The sequence below is a fragment of the Symphalangus syndactylus genome, chromosome 5 (genome assembly GCF_028878055.3).
Source record: "Symphalangus syndactylus isolate Jambi chromosome 5, NHGRI_mSymSyn1-v2.1_pri, whole genome shotgun sequence".
Classification (NCBI taxonomy): Eukaryota; Metazoa; Chordata; class Mammalia; order Primates; family Hylobatidae; genus Symphalangus; species Symphalangus syndactylus.
This window is the reverse complement of record NC_072427.2, coordinates 121,812,881-121,839,990: the sequence shown is the minus strand read 5'-3', so window position 1 is coordinate 121,839,990 and position 27,110 is coordinate 121,812,881. Positions and strand designations below refer to the sequence as shown.

The 27,110-nt window shown below is 42.7% G+C and overlaps 1 protein-coding gene and 1 long non-coding RNA gene across 8 annotated transcripts in view; one reads left to right on the top strand and one right to left on the bottom strand.

The window, feature by feature from the left end:
* LOC129482769 (uncharacterized) overlaps positions 1–19,329 on the bottom strand; it is a 53,525-nt gene extending 34,196 nt beyond the window's left edge. Inside the window, exons 1-2 of the long non-coding RNA XR_008657808.2 lie at positions 19,221–19,329; positions 1,265–1,419 (exon numbers count right to left, since the gene is read on the bottom strand). This is a non-coding gene — a long non-coding RNA (uncharacterized lncRNA). The remainder of the gene's footprint in view (positions 1–1,264; positions 1,420–19,220) is intronic.
* A 1-nt stretch (position 19,330) lies between these two features.
* AP4E1 (adaptor related protein complex 4 subunit epsilon 1) overlaps positions 19,331–27,110 on the top strand; it is a 98,674-nt gene continuing 90,894 nt past the window's right edge. For 2 of the 7 annotated variants that reach the window (XM_063639451.1, XM_055279112.2), the window contains exons 1-3: positions 19,331–19,634; positions 22,775–22,846; positions 26,450–26,573. In XM_063639451.1, coding sequence (XP_063495521.1) covers positions 19,485–19,634; positions 22,775–22,846; positions 26,450–26,573 — 346 coding nt within the window. In that variant the 5' untranslated portion in view covers positions 19,331–19,484. Of the gene's footprint in view, positions 19,635–19,691; positions 19,767–19,794; positions 19,837–22,774; positions 22,847–26,426; positions 26,574–27,110 lie in introns of those variants that run through there. The other 5 variants (XM_063639452.1, XM_063639456.1, XM_063639453.1 and 2 more) reach the window with 5 other exon arrangements.

Genomic DNA, 27,110 nt, shown 5'->3' with positions numbered 1-27,110 from the left:
GGATCTTCAATCGGATTGGGGAATCCAGATACCAGGGCCTTAACTATGATTTGGTCCGGGGGCACATATTATGTTAGAATCCCCTCTGCTTATGGGTTTTACTCTAAAAGGAGCAACTACTATATTATTTTCTGCAGCTATTTCTGGCCCCCCTGTGGTTTGAGACAAGAGAGGAGGGAAAGGAGGAAGAAAAATGAAATTGTCTGGATAAGGAAGTTCAGAGTAGAGGGTCAGGAGGAGCAGAAGGGGAGTCAGTTTCTGGAGCCTTCCTGATTTCAGAAGTGACTTTTACTGGTTTTTTAAATTCTGAAACAGTTTCAAAAAATTTTTAATTAACTTCCTGGAGGGAGGCAAGCTTATCTTTCCCTTTTTTTGATGATTCTAGATGCCAGCTAAAGTATGATTGCCATTCATTTTCTTTGATTCGGGAGCCTAATTTGTCTAATCTAGCATGCAGGAAAGCCAATTTAGGAATATCAAAGTTCCCCATTTTGGAAACCTTAGACCTAGGTCATCTTTAGTAAGATCTTTCCATTTACATAAATACTTGCAAGTAAAGGCGCCACAATTATTAAACATAAACTCAGTTGGAGTGCCCACAGGGGGCCACTCTCCTTGCCTTTCCTCTTTTTTGGAGGATTTATTTCCTTTTTTTTTTTTTTTGGGAACTGACCTGTGGCCTAAGGTTTTTGTGTGGTGGATCGATATGTGCTGCCTGTCGGTAGCACTCCACAGTGTGTCACCACTGAGTTATTTCTACACTCTTACGTGTCTCAATTTCTCTCTTCAGAGGTCTATCACCTCTGAGAGGGCTCAAGACGCCGGGTGATCAGCCCTTATATGCATTTCCTGGATGAGCCTTTTTAAATTAATATTTGTTGGGGAGTTTCCTATAGGGCCGCTGCACATTACAGGGGATCAACCCCCTCCCCAGACACTCCCACAAGGCCCCCGGTCACCCAGAGGTGCCTTTCAGCTGGGAGGAGCAAAATGCCCTTTCACTTCAGAGCTGAGGAACTCAGTCTCTTACTTACTTATGAAAAGCAACAGTTCAGTTCCTCACGCAAAGTGTGCACAGACAAGCCAACTGAGATTAATTTCGAGAGAAAAGGCAATGGAGAAAGATCCTTTTGAACGCACTTCTGAAACTAAAATTAAGATTTTAACCAACTTCCTAGGAGAAAAGACAGAGAGGAAAAAATCAGCTTAGAATAAATCAAGGACCGTCAACCAAAACAGGAGGTTGGGGCTCAGGAAAACTTACCAGTTCCACCGAAGGAGAAGCTTGAATTCGGTGAGGCTTCAATGGGCTCCTGCTGGTACCTTAGCTCCAGTTTTGGGCAACTCCTTCAGGATCCTGAGTCTTCTCTGAGGCTCAATGTTGGGCACCAGATTATTGTCGATGAAAAGAGTCAAACTCTGTAAAATATTTGAAGAGATTTATTCTGAGCCAAATGTAAGTTACCATGGCCTATAACACAGCCCTTAGGAGGTCCTGAGAACATGTGACCCAGGTGGTCGGGGTACTGCTTGGTTTTATATACTTTAGGGAGGCATGAGACATCAATCAAATACATTTAAGAAATACATTGGTGGCCGGGCTTGGTGGCTCACGCCTGTAATCCCAGCACTTTGGGAGGCCGAGGCGGGTGGATCACAAGGTCAGGAGATCGAGACCATCCTGGCTAACACAGTGAAACCCCGTCTCTACTAAAAATACAAAAAAATTAGCCAGGCAAGGTGGCGGGCGCCTGTAGTCCCAGCTACTCCGGAGGCTGAGGCAGGAGAATGGCGTGAACCCCGGGGGATGGAGCCTGCAGTGAGCCGAGATCGCGCCACTGCACTCCAGCCTGGGCAACAGCGAGACTCTGTCTCAAAAAAAAAAAAAAAAAAAAGAAATACATTGGTTTGGTTCCGAAAGGTGGGACATCTCAAAGCGGGGGTTTCCAGGCTATAGGTAAATTTAAACTTTTTCTGGTTGACAATTGGTTGAGTTTACCTGAAGACCTGGAGTTAATGCAAAGGAATGTTCAAGTTAAGAAAAAAGATCATAGAGGCCAGGAGTGGTGGCTCGCACCTGTAATCCCAGCACTTTGGGAGGCTGAGGTGGGCGCATCACCTGAGGTTGGGAGTTCGCGACCAGCCTGACCAACATAGAGAAACCCCATCTCTACTAAAAATACAAAATTAGCCAGGTGTGGTGGCACATGCCTGTAATCCCAGCTACTCGGGAGGCTGAGGCAGGAGAATCGTTTGAACCCGGGAGGTGGAGGTTGTGGTGAGCTGAGATCGCGCCATTGCACTCCAGCCTGGGCAACAAGAGTGAAACTCTGTCTCAAAAAAAAAAAAAAAAAAGAAAAGAAAAAGGATCATAGAGACCAGGTTTTATTATGCAGAGGAATCTCTCAGATAGCAGAGTTCAGAGAGAAAGCAGGTTGTAAAATGTTTCTTATCAGACCTAAAAGGGTGCCTGGCTCTTAGTTGATTATCTCCTGGATCTGGAAAGAAAAGAAGGAAAACAAAAGGGAAATGTGGATTTTTCCCACAACACACTTTGCGGGGCAATTTCAAGGTATGGCAAGGAAATATATATATATATATATTTTTTTTTTTTTTTTTTTTTTTTTTTTTTTTTTGAGATGGAGTCTCGCTCTGTCGCCCAGGCTGGAGTGCAGTGGCGCAATCTCGGCTCACTGCAAGCTCCGCCTCCCGGGTTCACGCCATTCTCCTGCCTCAGCCTCTCCGAGTAGCTGGGACTACAGGCGCCCGCCACCACGCCCGGCTAATTTTTTGTATTTTTTTAGTAGAGACGGGGTTTCACCGTGGTCTCGATCTCCTGACCTTGTGATCCACCCGCCTCGGCCTCCCAAAGTGCTGGGATTACAAGCGTGAGCCACCGCGCCCGGCCTAAGGAAATATATTTTGGGGTTAAATATTTTTTCCTTGTCTCATAATGTTATGCCAGAGTCAGAATGAAAAATGTGTCATGATATATAGGGTCAAATAAAACCCATTTGATGAGAATTTATGGTTTGTAGGGCATGACTCCCTAGACCCTTAGGTAGGAATTTGGGCAAAATAAAAAAATCAGAGCTCAGTCTTCAGTTTGATCAATAGTTCTTTTTATAATAAAATTGTAAAGATTATTTCTAAATGCTAGTTTTTATTTTTATAAAGAAACATATGCTACTATATACTTTGAAAAAAACACCTGGACTGGGTGCGGTGGCTCAATCCTGCAATCCCAGCAGTTTGGAAGGCTGAGGCAGGTGGACCACAAGGTCAAGAGATCAAGACCATCCTGGTCAACATGGTAAAACCCTGTCTCTACTAAAAATACAAAAATTAGCTGGGCGTGGTGGCGTGTGCCTGTAGTCCCAGCTACTCGGGAGGCTGAGGCAGGAGAATCACTTGAACCTGGGTGGCAGAGGTTGCAGTGAGCCAAGATCGCATCACTGCACTCCAGCCTGGGCGACACCGTCTCAAAAAAAAAAAAAAAGAAAAGAAAAAAAAGAAAGAAAAAGAAAAAAGAAAAAAACATCTGGAGTCATATACACTGATGTTACAGCAATTATCAAGGAAAGAATACCTATTTGTATGGATTTTTATCTGATCTGATACAGAAGTTTCCAAATGTTCTTGAAACTTGTGAGAGCGTTTTCTTTCATAAAACCGTAAACTTGGTCTCCTTTAAAAATTCCAGCTGGAAAGCTACTGATTAACTTGTAAACTTACTGTCCCTTGATATATTTTAAGTGTGTTTCAGTAATGGGATCATAAAAAATTTGCCCTTAGGCCGGGCGCGGTGGTTCACGCCTGTAATCCTAGCACTTTGGGAGGCTGAGGCGGGTGGATCACCTCATGTCAGGAGTTTGAGGCCAACCTGACTAACATGGTGAAAGCCCACCTCTACTAAAAATACAAAAATTAGCCCGGCATGGTGGCACACGCCTGTAATCCCAGCTACTCTGGAGGCTGAGACATGAGAACAGCAGAGGTTGATCGCACCACTGCACTCCAACCTGGGCGACAGAGCAAGACTTCGTCTCAAAAAAAAAAAAAAAAAAAAAAAAAAAAGAAGGAAATTTGACTTTTGACTTTGTGCCTCTTCTTATGAATTATGATGGATGAGGGAGAATGAAGAGAGGAAAGAGTAAGACAAAAAAAAGCCACAAGATGGAGGATAAAAATATTACGGTTATTCTTTTAACTTATCCAGGAACAGAATGAGTAGCATTTTCAGTGTAATGCCCTCACGGTGTATTTCAGAATGCTCAGCACCTCCTAACCATTTTATATCTAGAAAGGCTCCCCAAAAAAGGCTAATTTGGTTTACTGCCACTTTGGGACGATTCTGGTTCTGGGTGGATTCTGGTTCTGGGACAGAGTTGTTTTCCTTGTCTATCCCCTCTGGATGCAGTTACGTAGCCATCTAGTGACTGAGTTGGGAATTGCAGCTTCCTTACAGATGGGGGAAGCCTGCCAATTCACCCTGCCTCATCGCAGATGTGGAATGAAAGAAATTCGGTTGGCAAACCTCCTCCTAATGGAGAATACCTTAGTGAACCACTTTGCAAGTCTGTCTCCTATATCCTTGTGCAGGCATCTCTTGTGCAGAGCCTTACATTCTTACATTACCTCACAGGGATACCAAGAGGATAAGATGAAGTTACATAAACTAGAACACATAAATGTATTTTTAAAAATTACTGTTGTTTTTGTTAGAAAACCCTTTGGAATAGATCATTAAAGAGCCTTGTTAAGTGCAAGTCTGTCACAAAATCAGAGATGTTAAAGAAGGCAAGACTTGAGAAATCAATAGTCCAAGCCCTTTATATGAAGAATGAGGAAATTGAGGCTCAGAGAGGTAAAATGAAAGGAAATTCATGGGGTTGTTATACTTTCATTCATTTATTAACGATATTGTTCACTGAGTTTCTACTTGGAGTAGGGTGCTGGGGAAACAAAGATGGATAACACATAAGGGGCACTCTGTCTAGAGGGGAGCCAGACTTGGAAGCAATTTTTAAAAATTATATCAGAGCAGTGGTGACTGTGCAAAGCGTCTGCTTATGCTAGACCCGGGGACACTGAATCCCATTTAGGCAGCATGCTTTAAAAAGTACACAGAATCGGATGGGCACAGTGGCTCACGCCTATAATCCCAGCACTTTGGGAGGCCGAGGTGGGTGGATTACTTGAGATCAGGAGTTTGAGACCAGCCTGGCCAACATGGTGAAACCCTATATGTACAAACAATACAAAAATTAGCCAGGCATGGTGGCGCGTGCCTTTAGTCCCAGGTACTTGGGAGGCTGAGGCAGGAGAATCGCTTGAACCTGGGAGGCAGAGGTTGCAGTGAGCCAAGATCGTACCACTGCACTCCAGTCTGGGCAACAGAGTGAGACTCTGTCTCAAAAAAAAAAAAGTACACAGAATCAAACAAAATGTGGTATATCCATATCATGGAATATTATTCAGTTTTACGAAGGGAGGAAATTCTCACATGTGCTACAACATAGAGGAAACTTGAGGACATTATGCTGAGTGAAAAATAAGCCAGCTGCAAAAGAGAAAATACTGTATGATTACATTCATATGAGGTACCTAGAATAGTCAAATTCATACAGACAGAAAGTAAAATGTGGTTTCCAGGGGCTCAGTGGAGAGGCAAATGGAGAGTTATTGTTTAAAGTACAGAGTTTTGCTTTGGGAAGATGAAAAAATTCTGGAGATGGATGGTGCTGATGGTAATAGAGCAATGTGAATATACTCAATACTACTGAACTGTACACTTGAAAATAGTTAAGGTGGTAAACTTTATGTCTATTTTACCAGTTTTTGAAAAAGTACACAGAAAACAATGAGAATGAATCAAGTATAGCTACACACAATATGACATGGATAACTCTTACAATGTTGAGAAAAGAAGCCAGATACAAAATGGTGCATACTGTGTGATTCTATTGACATAATTCACCTGTTAAAAGTCAGGATGGTGGTTACTTCTGGGGGAGGCAGAGATAAAAAAGTAGCATAAACTTCTAGGGTTCTGGTAATATTTCTGTTTCTTGACCAAGTAGTGTTCACGTGTAAAAGTTAATTGCACAGTATATTTATAATTCGTGCAGTTTTCTCTAGGTATCTTAAGCTTCAGGTTTTTTTTTTTTTTTTTTTTTAAATGGGACAGAGACAAAGTGAAGGAGAATCACCAGGACAGTTAAGGGACTTTAAACATTTGTAGGAGGAAAAGTCAAACAATTTCAGGGTGGTCGAAGTAGTTTGTAGTCTTCAAATATCTGAAGGAGTGGCATGTGGAAGAGGAAGCAAACTTTGCTCACTATACCCAGAGGGGTAGGACTTGGAGGTGGTGGTGAGCCAGAGTTAGAGTTAGACAGAATTTAGCTCATTATAAATGACGCTTCAATTATAGGGTAAGAATTGGATCTCTTAGGAAAATCACACAGCTTCAACTTTGGGACTAAAGGTAATTGGGTATGAATCCTGGCTCTGCCACTTACTTGGATGAATTATGTCACTCAATCGAGTTTCACTTTCTGCATTTGTAAAATGCGACTAGTACTAACCACTTGCTGGGTTACTTTCAGGACTAGTGATAATGTATACCACATACTTTGCCTAGTCCATACCTGGCCCATAGGAAGTATTGAAGAAGTAGTAGAAGTTATTTTCAGAAGAAAATGACATAGAAGATGGATTACACCTCAGTGAGGTGTTATGTATTAAAGCATTGGTTCCTTTCAACCCCAAGAATCTATGTAACTTGCCCAAGGTCACACAGCTAATAAAGCCTTCGGTTCCTGATTGGTCCACTCCACTGGGCTGCCTTAGGTGAGAGGGTTTCTAGCATCAAGCCGTTGCCCATCAGGGCTAATCAGATAATCATGTCTGTAACAGACCATGAGCGATAGGATCTTATTCCTTTAAATTCTGACTGTACTCTACAATAGTTCAAAGGGGGAAATCTGGGAAGGTTGTTCAAGTGGTAGCCGTGGACAGACAGGTTACGGCTTGAAAGCACCAGGTATTGGGGGGTGTGTGTGTGTGTGTGTGTGTGTGTGTGTATGTGTGTGTGTGGTGGTGAGATAAATTGTTTTAAAATTGTTTTTTTTTAAATGGATTAAGGAAAAAATTTGAAGATAAGTTTAGCTAACTTCACCATTTTTCAGGGTCCAGCTCTTACTGACTGAATAAATAAATCATGAGGCAGAAACAAAAGATACTGCTTTGAAAACCAGTTTCTTCGGCCAGGCATGGTGGCTCACGCCTGTAATCCCAGCACTGTGGGAGGCCGAGGCGGGTGGATTGCCTGAGGTCAGGAGTTCGAAACCAGCCTGGCCAGCATGGTGAAACCCTGTCTCTACTAAAAATAGAAAAATTAGCCAGGCATGGTGGCAGGTGCCTGTAATCCCAGCTAATCAGGAAGCTGAGGCAGGAGAATCGCTTGAACCTGGGAGGTGGAAGTTGCAGTGAGCTGAGATCGTGCCATTGCACTCCAGCCTGGGCAACAGAGTGAGACTTCATCTCAAAAAAAAAAAAAGAACAGTTTATTCATTTGTAGGCAAAAGCAATGGTCTCAATCCACAAAGGTGAGAAAAACCTGAGTTAACACTTTGGCCTAAATTTTCCCAAAGCCTCTTTCTTAGCCTGACTCCAGGCTGCTTAACCCTTATATTTCCAAAGGAAATGACTTGCTGGGGCGGGGCGTCTCAATTTCTACTCTAGGCTTTCTTCCCAACCTCTGTTGAATATTTCTGCCTTGGATTTATTTATGCCCTGGAAACAAGAGGAGTCTCTATGACAAGAGACTTGAGGAAACAAACACCTAAAACAGTCTCTCTTTGTCTTGGGCATTATACACTAAAGTCACACGGACCCGTTGAACTTACCTTCTACAGCTACTCAAATGTTATGTCTTGGCCCATATAATTTTTATACTGGATGAAAAATAAATGATATGAATTTAGCTCACTATAGCTTTGGTCTTCGCCAAAGGAAAGAAATACCAGCAGCTTCTTTTTGCAAGTAGCAACTTATTTTAGTGCTTCCCACTTCAGACTAAAGCCCTTGGTAGAAACCAAAATTACAGCCAAAGCCCACACAGAAACCTCAGATTTTAGTCATATGTCTTGCAAGGATGTTACATCATTTCTTAGTTTACCAAATGGAGACATTTCCTGAAACACAGAGACTCGCTGTGAGCTTTGGCCTAAAAGATTTTGGGAGTGTGTAGCCCACAGTGATCTTAAACTAAATCTTATTTAGGTATCTCATTGACAGACATTTTTTCTTGCACTTTGATCAGTGTGCCTGTCCTTTACGCAGGTGTAATACAGAACAGTTACTTGTCTTATTTCTGAGATCTCAGCATCAGAGTCCTGCAGGAAATGATGGTGTATTGAAAATGAATAATTTTTAGAATTCAAAGAGCCTAAAAAAATAAAGAAAAAAGAAAAAGAAAATGAGTAATTTGAGGAGAGTATAATAAAAAGGACTATTTACAAAGGTAAAAGAGTTCTGGGGAAGCAGCAAGGAATTGGGCAGTATTCTAGGGTTAGTTACTGTGAGCAAATGAGAGGGAGTAATCCCTTCCAACAGCAAGCAGTTTTCAAGCTTTAGTATGCATCAGAATCACCTGGAGGACTTATTACAACACAGATTACTAGGCCCCACCCTGGAGTTTCTGCTTCAGTAGGTCTGGGGTAGGACTAAAATATTTTCCTTTTGCATAAATTCCCTGATGATGGCAATGCTACTGGTCTGGAGAGAAAACAGTGTGGAGAAGGCAATTTGGGGCCAGATGTGTAGCTCATGCCTGTAGTTCCAGCACTGTGGGAGGCTGAGGCAGGAGGATTGTTTGAGTTTAGGAGTTCAAGACCATCCTGGGCAACATAGCAAGACCTTGTCTCTACTTAAAGAAGTTGGGCATGGTGGTACATGCCTGTAGTCCCAGCTACTCGGGAGGCTGAGAGTGGGAGGATCGCTTGAACTCACGAGGTCAAGGCTGCAGTGAGCTACGATTGTGCCACTGCACTACAGCCTGGGTGATTGCCAAAAAAAAAAAAAAAAAAAAAAGGCAGTTTGGCAATTTGACATAAGCTGTGCTCTCCACAGAGGGATGCAGCCAACATGGGAGATCCAGCAGGGACGTACGAAGAGAATCTAATAAAAAAATCTACCCCTATCCAATTCCTTATGTTGCTCCTTTTAAAACTCAACCAGAAGCCGAAAGGCAAGGGAACCCATTGAGGCAATTCAGACAATTCAGCCTTTAGGATATGGATCAGAGTAGAGAGTAGAGATGGGTGAGCAAATGGGAAATATCCAGCACTTCTATCACAAAATATCAAGTACCTTCTCCTCACTACTTTTTTCGTGCTATTTTATATTTTTATTTTGCTTTCCAGTATATACATGAACATTCATATACATGATATAAATGTAATCTCACAGTAACCCTATAGGGTAGGCAGGAAGATATTTATGCTCATTTAGAAATAAGAAAACTGAGGCTCAAAATGGTAAAGGCTACACATCTGAAAACAGCTTGGATTTCATCACAAGTTTTCTGGGTCCCAATGTGGGGGGCTCCTGCCACCACTTCACACTACAGACATGAGGGAATCTGGTAGTGATGCTGGTTCCCCCACTCGAGGCTTCTGGGAAGCTCTTTCTCCTTCACTGCCCCACCTGCACTCCCCTTGAGCTGCATTCTCTTCTGGAAAAGGTGACTCTCTTCTTTGACTGAGGAGCTGAACCCTTGCTCAAGGGCATACAATGAATTTAGTCTTCTACTAGAGTCATTTATTTGCATTTTCACTGATTTTCAACCTTTTCAGTGGCAGGGCTACTTAAAGTCTTGATTTGGGGGCCTTGGAGAGACAAACAAATCACAACTGTTACCCATCTGAATTCCTTTTGAGAAATAGACACAAAAATCAGACAGAGGGAGATAAAAGCATCAGCTTTAGTGAGGACAGAGTAGAGAAGCTGCCGGTCAGGTCTCACAATCAGACTTCCTAATACAGTCATGCACTGCATAAGGACTCTTTTTTTTTTTTTTTTTGAGACGGAGTTTCACTCTTGTTGCCCAGGCTGGAGTGCAATGGCACGATCTCAGCTCACCACAACCTCTGCCTCCCAGGTTCAAGCGATTCTCCTGCCTCAGCCTCCCTAGTAGCTGGGATTATAGGCATGTGCCACCACGCCAGGCTAATTTTGTATTTTTAGTACAGACGGGGTTCCTCCATGTTGGTCAGGCTGGTCTCGAACTCCCGACCTCAGGTGATCCGCCAGCCTCGGCCTCCCAAAGTGCTGGGATTACAGGCATGAGCCACCGTGCCCGGCCAAGGACTCTTTAATTAATGATGAACATATATACGACAGTGGTCCCTTAAGATTATAATACTGTATTTTTACTGTACCTTTCCTATGTTTAGATATGTTTATACACACAGACACTATTGTGTTACAATTCCCTAGAGTAGTCAGTACAGTAACATGTTGTATAGGTTTGTAGCCTAAGAGCAATAAGATACATCACATAGCCCAGGTATGTAGTAAGCATCTAGATTTAAGTGTGCTCTATGATGTTTGCACAACAAAGAATCACCCGGTTCCAGGTACCGGTCCCTGGCCTGTTAGGAACCAGGTCACACAGCAGGAGGTGATGGCGATGGCGGTGAGCAGGAGGCGGGCATTACTGCCTAAGCTCCACCTCCTGTCAGATCAGTAGCAGCATTAGATTGTTATAAGAGCGCAAACCCTATTGTGAACTGCACATGCAAAGTATCTAGGTTGCATGCTCCTTATGAGAATCTAATGCCTGATGATCTGTGGTGGAAGTTTCATCCCAAAACCTTACCTCACCCCTTCCAGTCTGTGGAAAAATTGTCCTCCACAAAACTGGTCCCTCCCTGGTGCCAAAGAGGTTGGGAATCACTGACCTAATTACATATTTCTCATAACGTATCCCTGTCTTTAAGTGACACATGACTGTACTTGACTCCTAAACTTTTTGGGGAGGCAGGAGTGTATGTGTGTGGGGAGGTGCACATGCTTCAGTGATGAGGTTGGTGGGAGGATGCACCTGTCTAGTGGGCAGGCTAGTCCACGAAGGTTGCAAAAAGGGCTGAACATGCTCGGTTCCTTCCTCAGTGGTTCAGTCAGATGAGTCACTCCTTCCTTGGGGATAACTGAGAGGGAAAATAGCAGGAAGGCAAATGCTGTTTTCACAACTCTTCTGAACTGGAAGTTTCTATTTTATGGACCTGGGAGAGGGAGAAAATGGTTTCCCCTAACAACATTGCTCTTAGCAGTACAGATGGTCCCCAACTTAAAATTTTTCAATTCTACCAGGTTCAAAGTGATATGCATTCAGTAGAAACCATACCTTGAGCACCCATACAACCATTTTGCTTTACTTTCAGTACAGTATTCAATAAATTACATGAGATATTCAATGCTTTATTATAAAATAACTCTAGACTAACATAAGTGATCTGAGACTTTTAAGGTAGGCTAGTCTATGATGTTCAGTAGGCTAGGTGTATTAAATACATTTTCCGCTTATGATATTTTCAACTTATGATGAGTTTTTTGGGATGTAACCCTATTGTAAATCAAGGTGCATCATCTGTGTGTAACATCTTGCTCTTAGCAGTACAGAAGGACTACTGATACAATTAATTCTGTCATATGATCTACATACTGTAGTTTTTGAAGTTTTGATTCTCGTTAGTATATTAGTACAGGGCTGGGCGCGGTGGAGTACAGCCTCAGGCTTCAACAGTACTATCACTTCTTTGGAATGTTATTTAGTTTCTTGATTCATTTTTGATCCCTTGATCAGTTCCCATAATGCTCTGGATCAGAGCCTGCTTGAATATTAAATTCCCATTGTTTCCTTCTGGGAAGGTCTCTGCTTATCCAGTCTGGAGCCTATCTTTCTTCCTTGTCCTGGATCTGGTAGACTATTGGGAAAAGTCCTTACAAAGATTTCCTGGGAACTGGATTTTTAAAATGAGTGCATGTGGGAAAATACTCTCCAAGTGCAAAGGGGACTCTGTTTTTGCCTCTACTTATATTTCCAGCTCCTCGGGGAAAATAAAAGTATTACAGGTCAAATCTCTTTACAAGTAGCTCAACTTGACTGTCTAAATATGTGGTATGGAGTAGAGTTTTATTTCATGGATTACTGCTTGAACTAGGTTAGACATAAGCTGGGCTGTGGAGAACTTTTGGTTAAACATAGATTTTCATTGCAAAGGTATTTGTTGTAGAGGAATTTACCCAGTAAACAGATATCTTCCAGCTAATGTTTTTACCAGGCTGATTCAGACTGGGGAGCAGGAGCGGGAAAACACTGTGGACACAGTCTGCTGGCTAGCGGTCAAGGCAGAGGAAAGTCTGGCACAGGCAAAAGTCTGTGTGAAATGTGGACCTGAGTCATGAAAGGAGAGGAAGAAACTAGCATGTGTCATTCTGAAAAAGCTCTTCTTAGGGCTATTTCTTTGGGCTGTAACCACTGCCTCTCTCCATAGAGAGTCACAGGGCCTCACTTGGCTCTTCCTGTTGCACTTTCAGACTTAAAAGGAAGCCACCTTCAGGCAAATTCCCTCCGCCTCTCAAGAAAGATAATAAAACAAAATGGAGAGTCCTGGTCTTTAAAAAACCTGGGACAGGTTTTGAATGAACGCGGTACCGTGACCCAGCATTAGGGGCTGGGAATGTCCACAATCACGACTGAGGCTTGCTGCTCTGGCGCCCCCTTGGGCATGAGAGTGGAACCGTATACAAAGTTGCCGAAATCCCCACTGCTGCAGTCCCTAGAACTCCACCCAGTGTCTCTTTTTCTAGGCCTTTCTCAGCCTGGAGAGTTTCCTGACTAACTTTTTGCCATTCCCAAGGTTTTTCTCTGACCACCACCAAACCCTTCTCAATCTACTAATTTTTCTAAACAAATTATTTTATCTTTGTAATTCTGCATGCATCTCTAGTCACTAAGTCCCAGAAAGATCCTGTAGCAAACTGTCAATCAACAATAAATTAGCATTTCTGAAATTCATGAGACTTTTTCTTAGTTTCATTGAAATATATTTTATGTACCATAAGACTTCACCCATTATAAGTGTACAGTGAATAATTTTTAGTAAATTGATAGCTTTGTGCAACTACTGTCAAAATCCAGTTTTAGGACATTTCTAACACCCAGAAAATTCCTTGTGAGAATTTGCAGTCAAAAAAAAAAAAGGAAGAGAAATAAAACAAAACAAACAAACAAACAAAAAGAGAATTTGCAGTCAATCCTCATTTTTTACCTTCAGTTTCAGACAACTACTGATCTGCTTTCTGTCTCTAAAAATTTTCCTGGTCGTTTCATATAAATGAAGTCATACACTATCTATACAGTTTTTTGTGACTGGCTTCTTTCACTTAGCATGTTTTCAAAGTTCACCCATGTTGTAGCATGTGCCAGTACTTCATTCCTTTTTATGGCTGAATAATAGTCCATTGTATATAGATAAACTACATTTTGTTTATTCATTCATCAGTTGATGAACGTTTGGGTTGTCTCCAGTTTTTGGCTATTATAAATGATGTTGCTATGAACATTTCTATACAAGTGTTTGCATGAATATATGTTTTCATTTCTCTTGGGTAGATACTTAGTAGCAGAATCGCTGAGTTGTACGGCAAATCTATTTAGCTTTTTAAGAAACTGCCAAACGATTTCACAATGTGGCTGTTCTATTTTGTATTCTCACCAGCAATATGTGAAGGTTTTCCCATAACTCCTCCATCACTAGGTATTGTCTGACTTTTTGGTTGTAGCTTAGTGGGTGTGTTAATGCTATCTTATTGTGATTTTGACTGGCACTTCCCCCATGACTAATGATGTTGCACATTTTTTCAAGTGATTATTAGTCATTTATATATCCTCTTTGGTGAAATGTCTATTCAAATGTTTACTTCATTTTAAAATTAGATTATTAGTCTTCTTATTACTAAGTTACGAGTTCTTTGTATATTTTGGATATAAGCCCTTTATCACATATATGAGTTATAAATATTTTCTTTCAGTCTACATCTTTTCAATTTATTATGGATGTTTTTTAAACCCAAAAGTTTTAATTTTGATAAAATCCAATTTGTCAGCTATTTTTGTGAACTGTGCTTTTTTTTTTTTTTTTGAGATGGAGTCTGGCTCTGTCACCCAGGCTGGAGTGCAGTGGCACGATCTCGGCTCACTGCAAGCTCCGCCTCCCGGGTTCACGCCATTCTCCTGCCTCAGCCTCTCCGAGTAGCTGGGACTACAGGCGCCCGCCACCACGCCTGGCTAATTTTTTTGTATTTTTAGTAGAGACGGGGTTTCACCGTGGTCTCGATCTCCTGACCTCGTGATCCGCCCGCCTCGGCCTCCCAAAGTGCTGGGATTACAAGCGTGAGCCACCGCGCTCGGCAGTGAACTGTGCTTTTGACGTCATATTTAAGCACTCTGCCTAGCCCAAGGTCATAAAGATTTTCTCCTGTGTTTTGTTTTTTAATATGAAACTCTTTTTCTTTTTCTTTTTGAGACAGAGTCTTTCTCTGTTGCCCAGGCTGGAATGCAGTGGCACGATCTCGGCTCTCTGCAAGCTCTGCCTCCTGGGTTCATGCCATTCTCCTGCCTCAGCCTCCTGAGTAGCTGGGACTACAGGTGCCTGCCACCACACCTGGCTAATTTTTTGTATTTTTAGTAGAGACGGGGTTTCACCATGTTAGCCAGGATGGTCTCGATCTCCTGACGTCGTGATCCACCCGCCTCGGCCTCCCAAAGTGCTGGGATTATAGGCCTGAGCCACCATGCCCAGCCAAAAAAAAAAGCCTCAGGATTTAAAAGTTTATACTTTATGAGGTTGTACTTTATGAGTACTTCTCATTTTGTCACAAAAAATATTTTTTAAAAAGTGCACCCAAAAGACTGAGGTTTAATAAAATTAAGAATTCTTACTGCTTCATCAAGGATATTCTTAAGTGAAACCGACTTAAAAAAAATTGAGTGTATTGTTCCACGATAAACTATGAGATTCAAACAAGTTGTTTAATACATTATTTTATCACCACTTGTGTTTCTTGTCAAGATTTATGTAAAAGAAGATCTTCAAGAATTAGTTGGTGCTGACATTGGATGGATATAAGCAAAGCAACAAGTCCAGCTACATGAAAAATTATGTTCATTTTAAAGGAATTATAATTCTGCAGATGAGATATTAACTCAGTCTTTATGTTTGCAACTAAATTTCTTTCTTTTTTTTGAGACAGAATCTTGCTCTATTGTCCAGGCTGGAGTGCCATGGCACCATCTCAGCTCACTGTAACCTCTGCCTCCCAGGTTCAAGTGATTCCTCAGCCTCAGCCTCCCAAATAGCTGGGATTACAGGCATGTACCACCATGCCTAGCTAATTTTTTTTTGTATTTTTAGTAGAGACAGGGTTTCACCATATTGGCCAGGTTGGTCTCAAACTCCTGATTTCAAGTTATCTGTCTGCCTTGGCCTCCCAAAATACAGGGATTACAGACATGAGCCGCCTCGCCCGGCCTGCAACTAAATGTCTAATTTGGTGAGTTACTGCATCTTTGGAAAGTAGCACTCCCATGAGTTCTTTTACTGATTATCATCTAGCAGGCATTCATTAGTCTTTTAGCTATTGCAGGTCCTTCTCCAATGAATGAAATACAATAATTTCATGTGTAAGATGCTTCGGTAGGTTTTTCATTTTTACTTTGAAAATGGTAATACAAAAGCTTTGACTTTTATAAAGCATATCATGTCTATGTTGAAAATATTCAATTCCCTTTCTTTTAAATTCTGACTGGTCTGAAAACGATGCCTCAACTTGATTGGCACCATAATAGTATTTGAAAATGTTCTGTTGAATGACATAAAATAAGGCAAGTGATTAACAGCTCTAATGCCAAGGGAAAGAAAGAAGCTTTTGTCATACTTTCCTTTGTTATTTATAGTTTCAACCAGATTTCTCCCCTTCCCTGAGTCAGCGAATTCTGATACTGATGTCAGCTTCATCTTTTTCAGCATCTTGACATATGGGAAGGTTAGAAAGCGAATCTTCCAGTATCCCCTTTTTAAGCCAATGGAAAAGCCTAAAATTAAAAACTATACATAAAACAAAATTTAATTTTAAGATAAAATATTAAATTCCTTTTTTTTTTTTGGAGACAGTCTTGCTTTGTCACCCAGGCTGGAGTACAGTGGTGCGATCTTGGCTCACTGCAAACCTTCGCCTCCTAGGTTCAAGCAATTCTCCTGCCTCAGACTCCCAAGTAGTTGGGACTACAGGTGTGCCACCACGCCTGGCTAAATTTTTTGTATTTTTTGTATTTTTTTTTTTTTTTTGAGATGGAGTCTTGCCTTGTCGCCCAGGCTGGAGTGCAGTAGTGGTGGAATCTTGGCTCACTGCAACCTCCGCCTCCCGGGTTCCAGCAATTCTCCTGCCTCAGCCTCCCGAGTAGCTGGGATTATGGGCGCACGCCACCATGCCCGGCTAATTTCTGTATCTTTTTAGTAGAGACATGGGTTGGCCAGGCTGGTCTTGAACTCCTGACCTTGTGATCCGCCCACTTGGCCTCCCAAAGTGCTGGGATTACAGGTGTGAGCCACCGTGCCCATCCGAATATTTTGTATTTTTAGTAGAGACGGGGTTTCACCATGTTGGCCAGGTTGGTCTGGAACTCCTGAGCTCAGACAATCCGCCCGCCTTGGCCTCCCAAAGTGCTAGAATTATAGGCACAAACCACCGCGCCCAGACGACAAAATATTAAATTCTAGGCTGGGCGCGGTGGCTCACACCTGTAATCCCAGCACTTTGGGTGGCTGAGGCGGGCAGATCATGAGGTCAAGAAATCGAGGCTATCCTGGCCCACATGGTGAAACCCCATCTCTACTAAAAATACAAAAAATTAGCCAGGCGTGGTGGCACGCACCTGTAATCCCAGCTACGCGGGAGGCTGAGGCAGGAGAATTGCTTGAACCTGGGAGGCGGAGGTTGCAGTGAGCTGAGATCACACCACTGCACTCCATCCTGGGCAACAGAGCAAGACACCATCTAAAAAAAATAAAATAAAATAAAATAATTAAATTCTAAAAGAGTATCCCTTTCTGGCTGGGCGCGGTGGCTCGCGCCTGTAATCCCAGCACTTTGGGAGGCTGAGGTGGGCGGATCACCTGAGGTCAGGAGTTCGAGACCAACCTGGCCAAAATGGTGAATCTCTGTCTTTACTAAAAATACAAAAATTAGCCGGGCATGGTAGCGGGCGCCTGTAATCCCAGCTACTTGGGAGGCTGAGGCAGGAGAATTGCTTGAACCCAGGAGGAGGAGGCTGCAGTGAACCCAGATCGTGCCACTGCACTCCAGTCTGGGTGATAGAGCGAGACTCTCAAAAAAAAAAAAATTAAATAAATAAATGAACATCCCTTTTAGATAAAGTTTAAATATTTTAACATGTTCTCAATATATTAAAAAATATTCTTGAGAGACAAGCTAACAAACTGAACTTTTTTCTTATGTTCCCATATAGGTATTAGAACAACTTCAGGATTTCAAAAAAGTCATTTATTAGGTGACAAGGAGGTTACAGAGATTAGAGCAGGTATAACCGAAGATAGCCTGTAAGTGTAGCTGTAGCTGGTGGGCCGGTTGAGGTTCTGGACTTCGTGGTGCAAAATAATTTTAAAGTCCAAAGTAAAAGCAAGCAAAAGAGTTTACTGCAAAGCGAAAGTACACCCTCACGGCTGATCAGAGCGGGCTGCTCAAAGGTGAGACAGCATGCACTGACACTGGGGAAACTCCCTTTGTAGGAGTCTCACAGGATCATTCATGAAGAGGGGAGAACGGGTGCTGCTATTAAGCATGTTCTCTGGTCTTCTGGCACCATGTGCGCTGTGGTTGTATATACTAGTATATACATTGCATGTCTTATTAGTACCTTAAATCTTCACCCAGGTTTTTTTTTTTTTTTTTTTTTTACTATTATAATGAGTATAATTCAGCCCAAGGACACTGATCATGGGTTTCTGCGCTTGTGAGTTTGGGGATTTTCCCTTCTGCTCTTCTACCTCTTTGCTACAAAATTTTCTAACCAGGAGCCTGGGATGTGGTTTGTACACTATGGGCTGGTTTGTTCTATTTATTTAGCAAGTTTGTTCCCGTTGAAGGGAGGCTATGACCACCTATCTAACCTACCTCCTAGAAACACACTAGGGGTACTGAGGGCAAACTGCATTAATCTCTGAAAACGCACGTATTTATGCCCTAAACCTACTATCTTAGAAAATTCTAGAAAACACAAGGATACTCCAGCATACATTTTACCAGCTAGTCAATCGTCATCTAGCCTCTTGAAAACTGTACAATTCCAACAGAATGAGGGTGAAAACGGCAAATAACATGTAAGAAACTTTATCAATATTGTTTTGACTTTGTGAATTCCCTAGAAGGGTCTCAGCGACCCTGAGGTCACCAGACCACATTTGGGGAGCCATTGTACCAGACTCTGTTCTAGGTAAAAGCTGGGGCAATCGGAATGAATAAAATACTCTCTCTATGGGGAGCTGTTTACGTACTGGCAACTGCGACTTGTTCTAAAGTGGAACAGAACCGAGCGCTGTGAGAGGGTGGGACGTGGAGACCTATCCTTGCCCGCCGGGCCAGGGGAGTGGACTCCGGGAAGGTGACCTTTCAACTGCGACTTGCTGAGGAGGAGTCGGCAAGGGTGGCCGCCGACCACTTCTCTTTCCCGTCCACCTCCCCAAATCCCAGGAGAAGAGGGGCGGACGGGAAGCTACAGTGGCCGCGAGTCCCCGGCACGCGACGGGCTCTCAACCTGGCACGCCGAATCCTCAGGACAGCCCCGCTATCACGCAACTACTCGGGTGTCCCAAGAGTCGCCAGGGCCGGAGCCGCGCGCGGCGCCGGGGACCCGCGGGAAACCGCCTGTGGGAAGCGGGCGGGTGGCGCGCGGTCCGCGGACAGTGAGAGGCGGCGGATGGGGCGGGGACGTCCCGAAAAAGGCGCATCCAGGGAGACGCAACTCCGGACGCTGTCCCGGGCTACGCGGAGGCGGCAAGTGGGAAAGGGGGACTCTGGGAGACAATGCCTAACAGGGCCAGGCCCCTGGCGGCTTCCTCAGGGTGACTCACAGTTCTGGGGGATCCCGGAACCGCTACCCCGTCGCGAGAAAGGAGGTCTACTTCCGCGCGCAATCTCGGGCGAGCGGCCTTGTCCACCCCCGCGGTCTCTTGCGCCCTCTGGTGGCCCCTCGCGAGAACGACACTGAGCTTGTTCACTCGGGACTCCAATAAAGATTTCTTATTCAAAAAACAGGAAGTGCCTACGGAGGCCGGGCCGGCTGCGGCGGCCGGGCGTGAAGCCTCGCGGCTGCGGGATCGCGGGCGGCTGCGGCGATGAGCGACATAGTGGAGAAGACGCTGACGGCGCTGCCGGGGCTCTTTCTGCAGAACCAGCCCGGCGGTGGGCCCGCGGCCGCCAAGGCGTCCTTCTCCTCGAGGCTGGGCAGCCTCGTCCGCGGCATCACCGCGCTCACCTCCAAGCACGTAGGTGGCCGCCGGCCCGGGAGCTTAGGGACATCGCAGTGAGGCCCCCGCGCTAGCAGGCCCTGGCCGGGCGGCGAGACTCCAGGGCCTCTGGGGTTAGCCCTCCGGCGGGGCTCAGGGGCTGCTGTGTCGGTTAGTCCTTTCGTCTGCCTGGAAGCTTCACTTTCCTGCTGGGACTGACAGCAGGGAGGCCGTTTCCACAGTTAGTTCTGACACTGACTCTTTGATCTGGGGAACATTTCTGTAACCTCTGACCCTCCATGTGTTTTCTCAACGTTGGCGTGGAAAAGTGCTGATACATAATTCATAGGTTTTTTGTTTGTTTGTTTTGAGGATTGGGTGAGATGTCAAGCGTGTGAAAATACCTAGTGCGATGGAGGTGTCAAACATTATTTACCTTCCACAAAGTTTTTTTCCCTACTTAGTTTCCTTCTGTGTTCTGGTGCCTTCAACTGAACAACAGTTCAGATGTCGCATACCTGAAGAGATCCTGTGAGCCTGTTGTCGAATATCTGTGGGGAGCTTGAGGTTCTTGGGTTAGAACAACATCTTGGGCAAAGAAAAAGCATAGTTCTTTCAAAATGTAAAATTTACTAAGTCTCTGCCTCAAATGGGCTTTGAAAATGAGCAGTTATAAAAATTCTTAAGCTTTTAAAATTTTTTAATTTTTAATGACGGAGTCTCGCTCTGTCGCCCAGGCTGGAGTGCAATGGTGCCATCTCGATCTTGGCTCGCTGGAGCTTTAAGGTTTTAAAAATTTTAATTTTTTTTTTTTTTTTTTGAGACGGAGTCTCCCTCTGTCGCGCAGGCTGGAGTGCAGTGGCGCGATCTCGGCTTACTACAAGCTCCGCCTCCCGGCTTCACGCCATTCTCCTGCCTCAGCTTCCCGAGTAGCTGGGACTACGAGTGCCCGCCACTACGCCTGGCTAATTTTTTGTACTTTTAGTAGAGACGGGGTTTCACCGTGTTAGCCACGATGGTCTCGATCTCCTGACCTCGTGATTCGCCCACCTCGGCGTCCCAAAGTGTTGGGATTACATGCGTGAGCTACCCTGCTCGGCCTTAAAAATTTTTAATTTTTAATGACGGAGTCTCGCTCTGTCGCCCAGGCTGGAGTGCGATGGTGCGATCTTGGCTCACCGGAGCGTCTGCCTCCCAGGTTCAAGCGATTCTCCTGCCTCAGCTTCCCAAGTAGCTGGGATTACAGGCCTACGCCACTACGCCCGGCTAATTTTTGTATTTTTAGTAGAGACAGGGTTTCGCCATGTTGGGCAGGCTGGTCTCGAACTCCTGACCTCAAGTGTTCGCCCGCTTCGGCCTCCCAAAGTGCTGGGATTACAGGCATGAGCCACCGCCCCGGGCCCCCACAGGCGCTCGATGGTTGCACGGATTGTGTAGTATACCGATTCACAGCTACAAGGAGTTTATATCTTAAAAAGAGCATGTGTTAATGTCATTATTTGTTCAACAGATGTTTATGGAACAAGGTTTTGTGTTAGACACAGGAAAATAGAATTAAACACATTCCCTTTTCCCAAGGAATTGGTCATTTGTTTTGGGTTTAAGACAAGTATAAGCATGACTACAATGCAATGTAAGTGCTAAAACAGAAGGAAAGACAGAAAAGAAAGTGCTCTGAAGGTGTAAAAAAAATCATTTTTTGGCAGCTCTAATAAGTTAATGCTGTCCGGAGAGAACCATCTTCACATTCCAGAATCATTATTTGTGGGCTTTGTTTTGTTTTGTTTTTGAGATGCAGTCTCACTCTGTCGCCCAGGCTGGAATGCAGTGGTGCAACCTTGGCTCACTGCAACCTCTGCCTTCTGGGTTCAAGTGATTCTCCTGCCTCAGCCTCCCTAGTAGCTGGGATTACAGGCACACGTCACCATACCCGGCTAATGTTTATATTTTTAGTAGAGACAAGGTTTCGCCGTGTTGGCCAGGCTGGTCTTGAACTCCTGACCTCAGGTAATCCACCTGCCTTGGCCTCCCAAAGTGCTGGGATTACAGGCGTGAGCCACCACGCCTGGCCATTTGTGGCCTTAATAATGTTGTTTTTCTTAAGGTTTTTGTCCTTTGCTAATTTTTAAGGGATGCTCAATAAAATTTTTTAAAAAGTTATTTTTGGTCTTAAATAGCAGTTTGAAACTGTAGATAGGCATCCACGTGTATCAGTACTTCACTCGTGGCTTTTGAATAGCCATCTGATGAACATGTAATTCAGTGTGTGATTTAAAGGTAGCATGATATTAGCCAAAAAAAAATGGGGCCAATTTTTTAAGTGCTTAGGGAGATAACATACAATGCAGACAGTAGAAGTGACCACATTGGTATGTGTCTGAGATAGGAAGTTATGGAAAGGATTTGGGGAATGAGCAAAAGACAGGGAAGAAGAATATAGTTTAAGGGAAAAAGACCTATTTCTGTTTCTGCTTTCTTACCCTATTTCTTAATTCCATGAAGACGTTTTACTTCTAAGGGGAAGATGTGAGATGAGACTCTTTTCCTGGGCCAATACATGGAGAATTTCTACTCTCTCTCCACTTTTAATTTTTTTTTTTTTTTTTTTGAGATGGAGTCTTGCTCTGTTGCCCAGGCTGGAGTGCAGTGGTACGATCTTGGCTCACTGCAACATTCACCTCCCGGGTTCAAGCAATTCTCCTGCCCCTGCCTCAGCCTCTTGAGTATCTGGGATTACAGGATGCCCAGCTAATGTCTGTATTTTTAGTAGGGATGGAGTTTTGCCATGTTGGCCAGGCTGGTCTCAAACTGCTGACCTCAAGTGATTCACTCGCTTTGGCCTCCCAAAGTGCCGGGATTACAGGCATGAGCTGCTGTGCCTGGCCTCCACCTTTAGTTTTTAAAAAAACATTTTCTGCTATTCTACCATTAAGGGGAAGTAACTGAGTAAAGAAAAGAGGAAGGATGGGTTAGCCTGGAAATATTTATTCTCTCCAGGGATGGTTCTGAGGTTTGGAGAAATGCCTTTAGATAGATCGTAAGCACATAATATTTGTAACTCTCATTTAAAATAATGTTTCTTTTAAATTAAAAGTATTGTAAATTATATTTTTCCCTTTAGATAAATGCTGTTACAGTTTAAAAGACAGTTAAGCATTTAAATATTTTCACTTTCTCAGGAAGAAGAAAAATTAATCCAGCAGGAACTGAGTAGTCTGAAAGCGACGGTTTCTGCTCCTACTACGACACTGGTAGGTTTGCATAGTCAGTGCCAACACCTTTGAATTTGAAACCTAGTCTACCGTGGACTCAATAATGGCATCTAACTGATGATCGGTTGCTAAAATTTGATTTATCATGGTCAAAATGAATTACAGATGATAGCAACTCATGTTAACTTTAGCCTTTTATTGTTGACTGGTTTGCACCAGAACAAGATTTGCCTATGTGAAGTCAGGGCTAATGTGATGATGATTACATAAATGTGGAGATACTCTTGGGACCCTAGTGCTGATCTGATGTTTTTAATGTTATGTATTTGGCAAAGGTTGGGATTTCAACATGATATTTTCAGACCTGAATTAATATATTGTAGGTATTTAAGACCTAGTTGTTTTTAAAGTTTGTTCTACATAATTTGATTTTTCAAACAATATTCAGCAACTATTTAATGAATGGTCATTCATTATTATGCAGGCCACTGTGGGGCTGTCCCAGCATAGCTAGATTAAAACCCAGTTTGATTTTTTTTTTTTTTTTTTTTGAGACAGAGTCTCGCTCTGTTGCCCAGGCTGGAGTGCAGTGGCATGGCACGATCTCAGCTCACTGCAACCTCTGCCTCCTGGATTCAACTGATTCTCCTGCCTCAGCCTCCGTAGTAACTGGGACTACAGGTGCCCACCACTATGCCTGGCTAATTTTTGTATTTTTAGTAGAGTTGGGCTTTTCATCATGTTGACCAGGCTGGTCTTGAACTCCTGACCTCAAGTGATCCACCCACCTCGGCCTTCTAAATCAAAGTACTAGGATTACAGGTGTGAGCCACCATGCCTGGCCTGATTTTTTTTTAAATGAGATTTTGTTTCAAGCAACATTTCTTCAGCAAATATTTGGTAAGTGTCTTCAGTATACAAGCCACTGTGGGAATGTTTTCCCTCTCCGCCAGTAAAAATATCAGGGTGATCATTTTGCGTAAGCACATGATCGTGAATTTGAATAACACTTGTAAAGTCTGAGAGAATGAATATATTTTCTTCTGTGGTCATAATAATAGTATGTGGCAAATAAAACTCAAAACATAATCTGATATATCCGTATGTATATATGTATATGTATGTTTGTGTGTATACATGTATGTGTGTCTGTGGCTATGGATAAAATAATTATGCTTCATAGTACTAGATAGAAACGTTAAACAGAAATGGTTTTTGTTTGTTAGATTTCCATTTTTTATGATTGGCATCAGTATATAATTTTCCTTGTTCCAAGGCAGAAACCTGAAGTTGGGCAGAACTAAGATAAATAGGTAGAGATTAGGAAGGCAGAGTTTGAAAGGAAGGTTTTATAACACTATGGCCATCCAACTCTGTGTATATCTTACAGAGTAGTCTGTCCCAGAGCTGTTCATGTAAAGGTTGGTTGTCAGAGAAATTGCAAAGAGAATTCCTGCATTGGGGAATGCACTTTCATCTCTAAAAATAAATGCATGACATGTAATCTCACTTAGATAAAGCTCGTAATGACTTTTGAAAAACTCTGAGATAGTGGGCCGGGCGCGGTGGCTCAAGCCTGTAATCCCAGCACTTGGGAGGCCGAGGCGGGCGGATCACGAGGCCAGGAGATCGAGACCATCTTGGCTAACACGGTGAAACCCCGTCTCTACTAAAAATACAAAAAAAAAAAAAAAATTAGCCGGGCGTGTTGGCCGGCGCCTGTAGTCCCAGCTACTCGGGAGGCTGAGGCAAGAGAATGGCGTGAACCCGGGAGGCCGAGCTTGCAGTGAGCCGAGATTGCGCCACTGCACTCCAGCCTGGGCGACAGAGCGAGACTCTGTCTCAAAAAAAAAAAAAAAAAAAGAAAAACTCTGAGATAAAATGTTACAAATCTAGGGTTAAAACTTAATGGCTTAAATGAACACTTTAACTCCTAATTAATGTAGAAGTCTGAAGAGGGACTTCCAGTATTTTTTGTTTATCTTTTGTTTGTTTTCTCAGTATTTTGTAGCTTTTTTGGGGGGAGGGGTGGGGTGGGAGGATGGAGTCTTGCTCTGTTGCCTAGGCTGGAGTGCAATGGCATGATCTTGGCTCACTGCAACCTCTGCCTCTCGGGTTCAAGCGATTCTCCTGCCTCAGCCTCCAGAATAGCTGGGATTAATTACAGGCACAGGCCACCACGCCTGGCTAATTTTTGTATTTTTTTTAATAGAGATGGGGTTTCACCATGTTGGTCAGGCTGGTCTCGAACTCCTGACCTCAGGTGATCGGCCCTCCTTGGCCTCCCAAAGTGCTGGGATTACAGGAGTGAGTCACTGTGCCCAGCTAGTATTTTGTAGTCTTAATTAATGTGTTAATGAATTAACTTTTACTGCTTTAAGCACAAGTGACCTGAGTTAAATCTCATTCCCTTAAGATTTTCCTATGGTTTCTCTTTAAACTCTTTATATTTACATTAAACATTATTATCCTTGCTTTCAAATATTCAATTTTACTGTTTCCTAAGCATTTTGTGATTTAATAGTCCTGTAATATGCTAACCCTAATTAATTTTGACATATTAAAATAGTCTATGTGGCCGGGTGTGGTGGCTCACACCTGTAATCCCAGCAATTTGTGGGGCTGAGGTGGGTGGATCATTTGAGGTCAAGAGTTTGAGACCAGCCTGGCCAACATGGTGAAACCCCATCTCTACTAAATATACAAAAATTAGCTGGGCGTGGCGGCGTGCGCCTGTGGTCCTGGCTACTTGAGAGTCTGAAGCATGAGAATCGCTTGAACCTGGTAGGTGGAGGCTGTGGTGAGCCGAGATCTTGCCACTGTACTCCAGCCTGGGTGACAGAGCGAGACTCTGTCTCAAAAAAAAAAAAAAGTCTATGAGCTTTTAGTTATTTTGAAACACATTTTATTTATATATTTTATTTCTGATTAAGATTTTCCATAAATATTGAGAATGCAAATATCTTAGTGATAAATTTTTTAGCATCTCTTAAAAATTTTTGGCTTGCATTGAAGATATTAAAAGACCCCATTAGAAAACTAAATATTATTACAATAGCTATGCCATTAATGAAATCATGCCTCTCAGTTTATAATTGTGAGTTATTAAAAAAGAGTGCCTATAAAGCAAACTATTCCATATTGTACTTAGCACAATAATTCTGAAGAAAATCTAGGTGCAATTTAGTTTTCCAATGTGAAAAATATTTTTGTTACAGAAATTATTGCCAACTTGTGGGAATTTTATGGATGTTTTCATTTGACAAAGTCTACTAAAATTATGTGCTGTATTTTAGAAGCCAAGTAAAATGACCATGATGAAATCTTGTGTGAAGACCCCATGTATCACATTATAACCAATTTTTTCACTAGGGGCACATAGAAACAGCTACAGTTGATTTATTTTATAGTAGTGCCACTAACAAAATAGTGACATAATTTTACTGAAAGTAATACTGTTGGTAAGTAAGATTGGGAGCAATTTTTATTTATAAAGTCCGATATTGGGTGATTAATTTGTAATATATATGTTATTTCTTCAGTGCCAGGATTAAAGGATCCTCCTTTTAAATTATGAGAACATAGTAAAACAATCTAAATATTCTATTTATTTATACAGCTACTGGATATTTTGCTTTTCAGAAAATGATGAAAGAATGTATGGTGAGACTTATATATTGTGAAATGCTTGGCTATGATGCTTCCTTTGGCTATATTCATGCAATCAAGTTAGCCCAACAAGGAAACCTCTTAGAAAAAAGAGTAGGTATGTATGTGTTTTAAGACTTTGATGCTTTCATGTTGTCCTTGAAGTTCCAACTATTATACAAAATGAATGATGGCAGGTATATAGTATGTTTTTAGAATACTGTATTATAATTTCTGAAACTTTAAAAGATCACACTTCAGAAACTCAAAGCCATTTATAGGAAATCAGTTTTCCTGATTCATAGCATTTTGGAGTTAAAGAGAAGACTAAAAATTACTTGGTCTTGGGATGGCGGTTAGATGACTATATGTGTCAGAACTCCTTACCATACACTTAAATATTTTTTGTATATAAATTATATGTCTATAAAGCTGACTTTTTTAAAATATAAATTATATGTCTATAAAGAGCTCATTTTTTTTTTTTTTGAGACAGATTCTCTCTGTGTTGCCCAGGCTAGAGTGCAGTGGCGGGATCTCTGCTCACTGCAACCTCTGCCTCCAGGTTCAAGTGATCCTCCTATCTCAGCCCCCTAAGTAGCTGGGACTAAGCTGTGTGCCACCATGCCTGGCTAATTTTTGTGTTTTGTTTTTG